The 12,300-nt window shown below is 40.5% G+C and overlaps 1 protein-coding gene across 13 annotated transcripts in view; it reads right to left on the bottom strand.

Moving 5' to 3' along the window:
- LOC135484505 (protein unc-79 homolog) overlaps positions 1-12,217 on the bottom strand; it is a 33,420-nt gene extending 21,203 nt beyond the window's left edge. For 9 of the 13 annotated variants that reach the window (XM_064766047.1, XM_064766046.1, XM_064766045.1 and 6 more), the window contains exons 1-17: positions 12,070-12,217; positions 11,291-11,372; positions 10,868-10,988; positions 10,464-10,624; positions 8,734-8,904; positions 8,382-8,471; positions 8,122-8,177; positions 7,663-7,792; positions 6,992-7,006; positions 4,531-4,595; positions 4,048-4,206; positions 3,674-3,879; positions 3,325-3,511; positions 2,896-2,962; positions 2,201-2,221; positions 487-524; positions 228-331 (exon numbers count right to left, since the gene is read on the bottom strand). In XM_064766047.1, coding sequence (XP_064622117.1) covers positions 228-331; positions 487-524; positions 2,201-2,221; positions 2,896-2,962; positions 3,325-3,511; positions 3,674-3,879; positions 4,048-4,206; positions 4,531-4,595; positions 6,992-7,006; positions 7,663-7,792; positions 8,122-8,177; positions 8,382-8,471; positions 8,734-8,904; positions 10,464-10,624; positions 10,868-10,988; positions 11,291-11,312 — 1,613 coding nt within the window. In that variant the 5' untranslated portion in view covers positions 11,313-11,372; positions 12,070-12,217. The remainder of the gene's footprint in view (positions 1-227; positions 332-486; positions 525-2,200; positions 2,222-2,895; positions 2,963-3,324; positions 3,512-3,673; positions 3,880-4,047; positions 4,207-4,530; positions 4,596-6,991; positions 7,007-7,662; positions 7,793-8,121; positions 8,178-8,381; positions 8,472-8,733; positions 8,905-10,463; positions 10,625-10,867; positions 10,989-11,290; positions 11,373-12,069) is intronic. The other 4 variants (XM_064766048.1, XM_064766041.1, XM_064766036.1 and 1 more) reach the window with 3 other exon arrangements.
- Between the last annotated feature and the right edge of the window lie 83 nt (positions 12,218-12,300).

Genomic DNA, 12,300 nt, shown 5'->3' on the forward strand with positions numbered 1-12,300 from the left:
TTTCTTACAATGTAAGTAACTGAGATTCTGAAGAACATGAACACATTCGTACATACAAGAGGTTCATCGGCTTCATTCAAGGCACAACGCATCGCAAATGAACTTGGAAAGGCTCCTTAAACTTCAATAACCAAATGCCCTCTGAATCAGAATGACAATCTGTGATTCTAAGCATAAGACAAACATAATGTTAGTATCCCCATTAGGTAAAGGTGTGGCTTTCTTACCAATGGCCACCAACTCTGGCATACTCCACAGGATGGGGCAGTAGACACGATAGAATCACCTCAAAGTATGACTTTGCTATCTCCTTCAACCAAGTGCAGACATACTGAAACACAAGTCATACCAGAACATCAGATAACATTGAACGCTTTTCCAGATTATTCTATTATTGGGACCGCCCAATCTTGTGGTCGTGGTCGGGTACTGGGGTGGTCGTGTAAGTGACATTATCGTAGCAGCAGATATTACAAATGAACTTACATTTGGCTTCAGCCTTTCCAAAGCATTCCCAATATTATCTGAAAATGAAAATAGTTGAAATGAACACTCATTGTCAAAATGTAATACAACACTCAGCTGAACTTCCCTGAGGCTGGGAGAAAACAGAATATGACGTTTCCAGACAGAAATGAAAAGAAGTAGTTGAGTGTCTCTTGAAATCGTTAGCTTTTATCACTTTCTTTATAGGAATAACAAGTGTGAGAGATAGAGCAAGGGATTGAAAGATTCATTTTCATAGATCGAGCATTCTTTCTGCTACATGTAGCAGCAAATGATGCCATACTTGAACATAACCTGCCAACATTTCTCGAGTTACTGTAGGCGTGAACAAGAAACCAACAAGGCAGCAGAATTAAAGATTGTGCCAAATCATTGCTTGATGATTTGCAGGAAATGGAGTCATGCATCTTGATGTCACATCACTTGCGAACCTGTGGTACATTACATAACTGAATTGTTAAGTGCAGGGTGCAAGGCAAATAAACGACCAAGGTGGAATCGAATGGCATACCCCTTGCAACCTTGGTTACCAAAGTTAATTGAAGCAAAAGTGATAGCAATACAGACATATGTGAGTCACAGACTGTGGGGTGTTATTAAGACTTGTCAAGTCATTGAATTGTGAGATTCATGTGTGAAAACATCAGTGTGATATTCACATTGAACTGGCCAAAAAACATCGTCAAAATGTTTTGTAGTGCTACGGATACACTGCACCACATAAGAAAATCTCGACTTTTGAACACTGTTTCGATGTTGGATCAGTCAGCAGTTGATATTCAAATGTGCACTGGTTTACTCTGTGTGTGACCTTACCTTGAAAGTAGCAAGACAAGGTCGCAGAACTCAGACGTTCAGGATTGTGAGTTACACCTTTGTAGCAAATATGCTGTCCTAGGTAGAAATATTTCTGGGGTCATTTCATTATAAAGATTGTGTTGGTAAGAGGACAACAAATCCACTGATACAGGGACTGTGTAGTACTCTAAACTTCCTTTTCCTGTTTGAATTTTCGGTCAGACTAAACTGCAGGTGGATATTTTAAGATGGGATGGTTTCTAAAGACGAAACGGCTCCAAATGCTTATGCTAATATCCGAACTCAATTTTGCAGGTAAAGATGGGTCAAACCTGATACACAACCAGGGAGGGCCTACTTGCAGGCCTTCCAGCAAGGGGAGATGAGCCCATTCAACAAATAAATGGTTTATCACTACGTGGTTTGGTAATTGGAAATAAAGCTAGATTAAATGCTTTGAAGAGTTATGCAGCAAATCCTCGTGAAACGAGACTGAATCTCAAACCAGTGAACAGTCGTAAGATGACATCAAACAGCAGCTTGGCCTCTTATAAGTACTGGGTGTGTGAAAGGTATTTCTAAATCTATTTCAAATCAAGGTTAGAAAGATAAAGCACCAAAACAAATGAAAAAAAAATGAAAGGTTCAAGTCCATGATTATTGCAATTGTCAGATGTTAGGATATATCTTAAACTTGTAACATCTTACACACCCAAAATGAAGATATTCATAGAGCGCTTTCAGGCAAATCCACGGTTCATAGACCCATGAATACCAATTCAACATGATTTCATGTTTTTTATCTAAATATCTTCATTTGAGGTTGATGTTTGGTGTTGAGTTGGTCAAGTATCCAGAGCAGGTCAGTGAAGAGCCACACTAAACCATACTGTACCTGATTTTATTTTGGGTGATCCTAAATCAAAGATGGATTATTTTTAGAATTGTTCATAAGAAATTGCCATGCGCTTCAAATGTATCAGGCTTGTAGTGACGCAAGGCTCGAAAATAAGAAACCTGTAGCATATATATCAGCACCAGATCGAATACTGTGTGTCTGATGCCGCGGCCCATGTGTCCATGCACAAAGAACCGAGACACCACACGCTTGAAAGAAAATATTCTTACATACTTGATCAGGAATAGCATAAGAGTTTTCTGTGGGAGCTTTCTCTGCAAAGTTTGCATGGACCCAAGTCGAGGGAACTGCCCAGGGCTTGAGAATGTGGAGAAATCTTGTTGGCTACCTGTGCTCCACTTGGAGTGACAGAGTAAAGTCAAGTCACGTCAAAGAATCTTGATTTAGAAGTCGACCTATTTCCGAGCTCTGCATCAGGACAAGGAGACAAAGAATCTAACAAAGCAAAAACTTTACTCAGAAGAGACAGATGTTATGACCGAGACAGTGAGGCTATATGTCAGAGATAACTAACAGACAAACACATCATTTCTAGTAAGTTCCTCAGGAGAGATGTCTGAAGACAAGGGTTGATAGCTAAATAGAATATGAGGAGTAATGTTAAAACTAACACAGATTCAAAGAAACACACATATATTCTCTTTGGTAAATGATTGGGAAATTGATCTTACCATCCGGGAGATATGCTGTGGCATCAAACCACTGGAACAACATCGCTATAAGTCGACCCAAGATCTCCTGAAATATGGTAAGAAAGCTCATTTTAAAGTGTATTCGATCTTCATCTAATCTTTGAACCCAACTTCCTGTCATTTGACCAAGGTCTCCATGCTAGCTGGCTCTCAGGACTAAGCCAGCAGGACTGATCGGGTATGTACTGCTGCCTGTCTGGTTGCCTCTACTCTCCTAAGGTCCAACAGGATTGGAATCAGCCCATGATCTTTGTCAAATCCAGCTTGGTCTAATGCGTCCCTGATTAGCTTGGTCTAATGCGTCCCTGATTAACTTTGCCTAACTCCTATAAACCAGTCTCTCGTGAACATGTGACATTGGATGCTTGACACTTCTCATTGATGATTCCAAATGAACAGTTTACTTACCACCGGTACTTCTTGGCTTGGCGGGCACAGCTCCACCAGTAGCCAGACTCCGTATCTACTCAACAGCTTCTGTTCCTCGTCGTCTTCGTTTTCTTCCTCGTCCTCATCCTCCAGATGTTGCTGGGTGACCTCCTCACCCATCTCCACCACTCGCTTGGTCTCCATTGGCTGAGCCTCTTTCAGAAGTCTATAAACACAATCAATGCACATAAAGCGTTATAAGAAGTCTTCTGCTTGATACCTTGTGCCAGAAATCACTCCACATAATACAGATCACAAGTCTGAAACCTTACATTAGACCATGCCACCTTTCTTGAGAGTTTAGATCGAGAAAAGGACAATACCTTACCTGACGATGGCTTCCACCAAGTAGCACTGCAACTCCGGATCACATTGCCAGACACACGGCACAGTCACCTGGACCACATGTTTCTTGTTGGCATGTCGAGCTTTGTGGCAGTTCTCACAGAAGCGGATCGGCCGGTTGCCGTTGAAGCTTGCACACTCGATGTGGAAACACGTGCACATGGCTATGTTGTCTTTGGTGGTGCAGTTCTGAAAAAACAACGATATTCCACTGTTGAACAAACCATGAAATTGTGCAACATGAAATATGTAACTGCTCAGTTGAACAAGTTGTAGAAAAGGTCTCTCAATGTGATGGGGAAATACCTTGGTGGAGTTCAACCCTTTTGTAATTCGATCATTCAATTCGTCTCCTACCTTGTTCTCACATACGAGTGAGACGTGGTCCATGGGAAGCAAGACGTCCACGAGATGTTCGGCATGACTCCGCCTCAGGACATCCACACAGCTACCACAGATATAGAGGGGCGGTGGCTTGTCTGCTGCTTCGATGGCAAGAGATGGATCCAAACACATCTGAAATGAAAACAATCAAAAGTTTTCTACTGCTAGAAATCCTTCAGTCTACCGGAGCATTCTTGATTAGGGACCTACAGTGAGATATCAATATCTGTACTGAAATGGCTCAGAGTGACCGTTGGTCAACATAGCAGTCCTTAGCGCTCCTTGGGTGCCACACCAAGGACTATGGCTCAACGCCTTGTCCATTTCAAGTATTGACCCCAAGACAAATGCCTTTCAGAATTCTCATTTCCAGCTGCATTTTTGACTTTGATATGATTATGATCCTGCACTGTGCACAGACATTCAATACTTGACTGGAGTGAAAACCTTACTCACTTTTATAGCCACACTATTGCCAGCATTGGTGCAATTCTCTCTCTGGCATGTCAACGGCTTCCAGGCTTCAAGGGAAGAAGAAACAGTAGTTGTTTTATCAATCGAATTACTGTACGGAGATTTGAATGCAGTAACATTCATGTAGGGCGCTCCCTGCTTCACACACAAGCTTTATCTCATGTATGATGTACTTGAGGAATGTCTACTCCTGTATGAACTAATCAGTGTTGTCTATTGCCTTCTTTTGAATATGTGAGTTAAAAGTCTGAAGATGCAATTTGGGAATTGTGGAGGAACTTGAGTCAGTTATAGTGACTGAACGACTGGAGCAGACCAGCTCTTCTCTTTGTCAGCACTCACAACAAAAGAGAAGCTCCTGCCTCAACCAACTGACCTCAGAATGGCCTTAGAATTAAGATCACCTTACCATATTCAAGGAACAAAACATCCTTGGATAGATGCATCAATCTTTACAGATACACATTGTGACATGATTTTTTACAAAAAGTGCTTTCCACCAAATGTACACGAACTTCATTGGAACCACATGTGCGCTCACATAAAAGTGCGTGCAAACCGTCAGACTCAGACATGAAACCGCAGTCTTTATGCACATAACAAGAATAACCAGAGGCCAAACTCGCAAAAACCATTTACACTATATAACTTGAATGATATATACATACAACTTAAAGCCTGAAATCACACTAAAACTCATCAATCCGGTGCAGAACCAAAATTGGAAATTCAACATCATTCAAATCAAAATATACTCCACATCAAATGCATCAACTCACTAACTTAAACAGTAAAACTCCTCTGCAAATAACTTGTCTATCTACGATAAGCCAACTGAGTTCTGAACTTGACAATATTTGTACGGCCGGCCAAGAAATTTAACTAATAGCTGCTGTATTCAGAAGTCAGTCGGCACCCATCGGCTGTATCAGGTATAACCATGTAGAATATTTGAAGATAAACCAAGAATACGTCTCTAAAAACTAGTAAAAGCAATTCAACATTTTCAGAGAAGATAAAACAGTTAGATATAAACTTGTACCTCAATAATTCTGATCCTAGTAATGATAAAAACTGTTCAACCGACAAATAAGCAGAGTTCTAAAAACAGATGCTTAAAATCAAATGTTGTTTATGGGAAGGAGGGCAATGTTTGTGAATCAAAAATGACAAATGTGTTGTTCAGGACAAGGCAATGCAGTTGTTGTCAGTTGGTTCACATGTTTGACTGAAACTTGCAGCAATCGATTTTTAACAAACTCATCTCGTACAGAACTTAAGGTGTAAGCAACATGCCACTAATTTTCAGTTTCACATATCTGTTTTTACCCGAGTCAGCCAAAGCTGCAACCAACTCACAAAAACTTCTTTCCTTACATCATCAGTGCATGTGAATAGTTAGTGATGTTGTTATGAGACAATGGCTTAAATATCCTCGCATTAGAAACCGACACCATAACATCAAATCGTCAGGCATGCAATACACAACAACCAGAAAACACTTCAGTAACATTTTTATGAAGAGTTTTATCATTCAGTATTCATCAACTGCACTTACATGTGTAGTTTTATACAGACAATCAAATTTCTTCAAACGAACTCAAACAAACCAAAAGTTCAACCGAAGATTACACATTTCTGGTTATTGCATCAACGTGGAAAAGTTTTAGGGAGGAAATAGTTCAGACACAGTGTCATATTTTCTAACACCGAGTTATTTAAGCCACTGCATAACAATATACTAAAAGCCGACAACACATCGAATAACTCAACTCTGCATATACTGGCCAAGGTATGCATATCACTCTACCACTGATGCTCAACTGCAACCAACAGCTATGCTACATTGGTTTGGGGATTGAGGGTGATAAAAGGCCAGAAGGTCATTTTAGAAAGCCAGGGCAGAGGATGCTGCACAAGAGCCTTATAAAGTCAGTATTGAAGGCAAACGTCTCGTGACAAACAGTTCAAATGAACATTACAGTACAGGTGTAACAGGATATCCAAACCTATGTAGACAGCAGTCAGTCGTAGCCTTTGAGCCCAAGCAATGGCAAGAGCTAAATGGTAACCTACATCAAGCCAACCTTACCTAGCATACCGTAACACAGCTTACTAAGCATATCAAAGCACGTGATTATCCACATCTGGTAGGCAGAGTGCCCAAGATTACATTCTAGTCCAGGTTTGGCTTACGTTGCGGCTACTTGGAGCCGCTGCCCCCAATACCCTGCTGCTTTCTTAGGCAACGTTTTAGTTGTAATTATTGATTTCGCCAACCAAAAGATCATACCTTTCAGAATCAGACAGGCTGTTTCTCTTTTAGGGTGATGTAAAACAACACAGTAATCTTGGACACTCTGCTGAATGAAGTGTTTGTGGCATCCTACATCAGTAGTAGAGGTCCTTGCAATGATTGTGATACTTTGGAGCTAAATCTTACCAGTGAACTCAAATCCTGATTGAGGAAGGGGTCGACACAAGTATAGATAGAAAAGAGCAGAAATCATAGAAAGTTTGGTTAAAGTTGTTTCAACATGGCCAATGTTGGTGGTGCTTGTGTTGACAGGAATCTAGCTAACCTTTCACATGTTATTTTACCAATCAAACTGTCTTCTTCTGAAGTAGTGATGAGGACACCAGACTGTACCAACATTTTGTGTGTGTTTGAAGTCGCCATTAGCCATCACTTTTCACAAGAACTATTGAACATACATTTCATCCAAAAATTTGTCAGTAACAGAGAAGTTTTTGAAAATGTCACCCAAACTTTAAAGCTGTGTTTGAATTTTCAAAACCTTCACTTTTTCCTTAGCTACATACATGTATATAAAACAAAACTGAATTCCGAAACAGTGAGTGAAATTTTCAGCTGGACTTATGGTATAGTGTTATTTTAGATGTAACTGTGTAGACACACTGTATCAAGATGATTATCAATGGCACCTAGTATGCTACCCGTATGCTATGCTTTGAATATCGCTGAAATAAAAAGGTTATCACTTTTCCGTGGAGGTACTGACAGAGGAAAAACAAACACCATAGTATGAGTACAAAGTTGCATGATTTGTTCACAAAACGATACGATTTCTGTCGTCACACAACTTATCTTACCCAAGTATTTGTAATGTCTGCCAGTTTTGTCGCAAAGGGCCTGGTTGAGCTGTGGCCAATAGTGGAAGAGGAGGTTCGCTGCTGGGGCCCTTGATTGTGGAGGTCCATAGGCTATCACCATCAACAGATCCTGGGGGTCAGATGACAACAAAGTGATAAGAAATATGAAAATATAGACAACATTTGACCTCTCTCATGTGGCCACTCCCTACAAGATGACAGCATTTGTCAGCCTCGTAAGGGAGTCCTCAACAGGATTCTACAGCAGTGTGACAAGACTCCACTGTGACATGCACACTCTAAGTGTCCTTTTATTGTCCTACAAGACTGTACTTGAGACGTAGACAAGTGACCTGCCTAGTTCATCCACATCAGCTCTGAATTGCTTAGTTTGTCTACAAAAGTTGACACCAACAAAATTATGAACTTCTAATACGGGGACGATGAAATGAATGATACCTTGGCTACATCCATCTTTAGGCTCATCAGGCATTCCACCAGCCTCGAGTGATATTCTGGAATATGAAAGAGAATGAAGTGAAACAAAATCAGTCTAAAGAGGTCCTTTTTGACTCCTAAGGCTTTATATTTTACTCTAACAGCAGGCTTCAGTCATTCCTTGTACGAGATGTCTAACCTACCCAGTCACAGGAACTATGAAGCTTTACTTAAAGGAGTGTGAATCTCTCATGAGAAACTGACAAATCACATCTACTCACCTCGGTTCTCCACATACTGGAACACCATCATGATAATGGCAGCGACCGATTCACTGGCGTATGTTGGTGTATCATTCACTTCCGCATAACCTACACAGACAGAGAATAGTCACTTGGTATGTATGAAACAATAATTCATCCTACTTCTACACATTCAAAGAGACAGCAAGTTTCTCACACTGGAGGAGATTTGACTGGCAAACCCTCAGACTTTCCTCCCCTGGTGTTGACAAGGTCAGCTAGGCTTAGGTGAAAACCTAGGGGACTTCTGGAGACTGGAGGATGCTTACCAGGGTCGTCTAGCACCAGCTTGTAGTCACGACTTAAAGATTCGGCAAGATTTAGTACTTACCTAAGGTCATGGGCAGCAGGTTTGAGCAGAGCAGTTCTACTGTGTCTGAGTGTAAACTTTGAGGGAAGGTAGCTAGGGTTGAAGCCACGATGTAAGGCAATGAGTCCAGAAGGTCGTACTCTAGGAAGGGCACCAGGCAGCCGAGGACACATAGCACAGCCTCACCAAGAGCTGCAGAGAAGATGAGGATTATTCAATGTGTTAAACATGCATCTTTCCAAAATATTTGTCTCCTAAACAATCTTGTTGTTTTCATGATTTCTGAAATTCGCAATTGAATGGATTCTAGTTGGACAGCTGTATTTTCAGGGTCTCTCAATGCAGTATATGTCAGTACTACTTCATCAGGAACCACATGAGAACATGATTACAAACTGAGTTTTGAAATGAATGTGAGACAGAGAGAGATCGAATAATGCTCAAGTGAGCACTGATTAAAAACACAATATTTCAAAAAGCACTGAAATAAACCCAAACTATCCTCATTATCACAAACTTCCCCATTACAAGGAGCTGGACACTTTCATTACGAAACAGAACATGTAGACAAGAAAGGAAAACAGCAGTGAACAAGGTGCATTTGATACTGAACTGACTAAACTCGGTAGTCAGATGGCCTATTGTGTTCTGTGAACTTCTGTGCCAAGACTCAGCAAAGAAATCTCACAGAAATATACAGTTTTCAGGATGACGTGTCACAATGACGTGATTGATATTTGCAGTGATTGTGCATGACACAGACATAAACAGTGTAACAGGAGGAAAAGTCACCGGCTGTCAGCTCTGAAAATCCCCCTAGAAAAGAAATTGCAATTAGTACCACTTAGGCTAACACTGTCTCACCGAGTCTTTGACTTTATGGCTTTAGTTTAAGTTAAATGCACTTTCTTTTCAGTTATGCCTGTCTTGAGTGTTTCTTACCATCCTTCGGTAGTCATTGAAAATAATAGAGAGAAACTGAACTAAAATTAAAAGTGAATTTGAAAGAGACTGGTCACTTGAAAGAAACTTCACATACGCATTACGCCAAGGAAAGACATGAAACTTCACAGACTGTCAACTGTAGACCCAGAAATGATAGAAATCATACTTACAACCAGCTAGCAAGACAAAGAAAATTAACAAGAATCTTAAACTAAGGGAACAAACCAAATGAACAAAAGATCAAGAGATGGGATGCAGACGAGGGCATCTCGATGACTCTACAATCATCTCGTCACCGGGTGCACTCTTCCCTGGTTCACACTGGTCACAGCTTTTGTTCTTATGAGACAAAGAATACCCGATACATTTTAATTGAATCCCTATTTGCATGGTCACTTTGTTACTTAGTCTCATAAGCTAAAAGGACTACTGAAATACAAGTAGTCCTAGCCTGGGCCATGAAGTCTAACTTGATGATGATGATGATGATGATGATGATGATGATGATGCTGAATACCTGCTTAGTAGAGCAACCATTGTTCTAATATTACAGCCAGCCTTCAACCAATGTCCAAGTGAAGTGCGGAAAGTCTTAAGGATTAGGCTGGGGAATGTATGTACCGTATTTTTCGGACTATAAGGCGCAGGCAAAAATTTTGAATTTGGCCCCAAATCGGGGGGTGCGTCTTATGGTCCGGTGCGCCTTTTCTGTGGCCCCTGACCCAAGCGTTTTTAAAAGACAGCAGATTATAAAGATCTTGATGAGAACTTATACTTCATTTCAATTCAACAACACCTTTCCTTACCTGTTTGTCCATACTGCAATACTGGCACGACATCGATGATGCCAATCACACAGGCATGCAGTCCACTATAGTTCAAGTTGGGAAACACGGACAGTCGGATGCTATCTCGTTGGCGAGGTCCGTAACTCTCATCAGGAATGCTTGGCACATCCTTCAAGACGCTGGAGAAAAAACATCAGGGCTTTGGATGTACAGTGGAACCCTGACTTTGAAAATTTTTCAGAATTTTGAACTTATGAAAAAATTCAACTCTGAAGGATGAAAAAATTTCTGAGTCCAAGTATTTTTTACACACTTTTTTTTCTGCTCAAACTGAAGAAACATCACCAGTCCCAAAAAGTTTTTGACTTTGAAAATTTTTTGAAAACTTTGAAAACTTGGCAAATGTCCTAAAATTATCTCACCTGAGAAGTGTCTGCGAGAAATATTTCAGGGTGTTAGCCACATCAACACCAGATGGCAGGGGAGTGATGTTGTTGGACGATCTGTACAAGTAGTCCTTCAAATTCCGCAACTTAGCATTGACTAAAAATGAAATGGTTCTCTTGAAATAAATTAATAAGAGTTACAGATCCACTTTACTAAAGACTAGAAATGCAAAACACCCAGGTTATCTCATTCTGAACGACAGGTCTTTTTCATCCGGTAACTACAACAGCAAATGCAACTTGAGGTGCTTCTGGATCGCTCCTATGTTTTACATTTTAAATAAGATCCAAGTCATAAGGTGTTAACTTGAAAAGAATGTCACCATCCCTCCTGAGTAATGCACCACATAATTTCCTCGACCTAACCAAGACATCAACATACATCAATCCTATACTCACATGTTGCAGCTCTGGTCGCCATGGTAACAATCTAATCTTGGGTTGTCATGGAAACACAAGATCAATGTCGACTGTGGCTGCTCTAGATGGAGGAATTAATGAGGTACATTAGAACAGACCTTGAAATCGCAAAGAGAACATAGTTAGAGCTGGATAATCAAGCAAAAATTAACCATGACAACAGTACAGATGATATAATAGCAAAGCAAGTCACATCCAGGTCATAACCTGTAACCACTCTGTAAAGGGAGACCGGGAATGACAATCCAACTGGTAAAAATCTGTACAAATTTTGCAGCGCTCTACCAACTACCCTTTCTGGAGTCTTTAAGTTTGTTAAAGCCAAGGGGCTATATGCAATAGGACCAGGCTAATCACGGTCTCAATGTGATGCACAGTTAGAGAACTGGGTTGGATTCGTTGTCAGTATAAGTAATCGAAGAATAAACGACTGGTACTCGGACGTCGAGCGACTTCCAAAGTCATGTGACTGTGGAGACTCGACTCTTGGTCATGGTGGTATGAGGTGGAGTGATACATCATTTCTTCCATCCCACCTGAAAACAGTGGTGGGGTTTCATCATAAACATTAAACTCTTACAAAATACAGACAAACCACAGCTACAACACCAGCAGGTATGGTAGTCAACAGATTAGACTCAAAGCACCACTTAATCTAGTATAGGCCTAGATGATTCAGTTTTTTTGGTGCACTCTGTAGGAATTTAAAGGGAAGAAAAATTTATTGATGATAGAAAACATCTTCAAAATCGAATTACCTTAGCTTTTGCTGCACATTTTGAGGTGTTATGCAATTGTAGAAAAGTCTCTGAATATGATGATCACAATCAAATGTCGAGAATATGACGGATTAGGATGCAAATACGGCAAAATATTCATCAACATTGGATCTCCACTCCATCCTCATCCTGCATCTTTAGTGTAGCTGTCACTTTACAGATGGCGCTGCAAGACCCAGCATCCTCCTATTGTTTGACAAGATAACTAAC

The sequence above is a fragment of the Lineus longissimus genome, chromosome 3 (assembly GCF_910592395.1).
Source record: "Lineus longissimus chromosome 3, tnLinLong1.2, whole genome shotgun sequence".
NCBI classification, from domain to species: Eukaryota; Metazoa; Nemertea; class Pilidiophora; order Heteronemertea; family Lineidae; genus Lineus; species Lineus longissimus.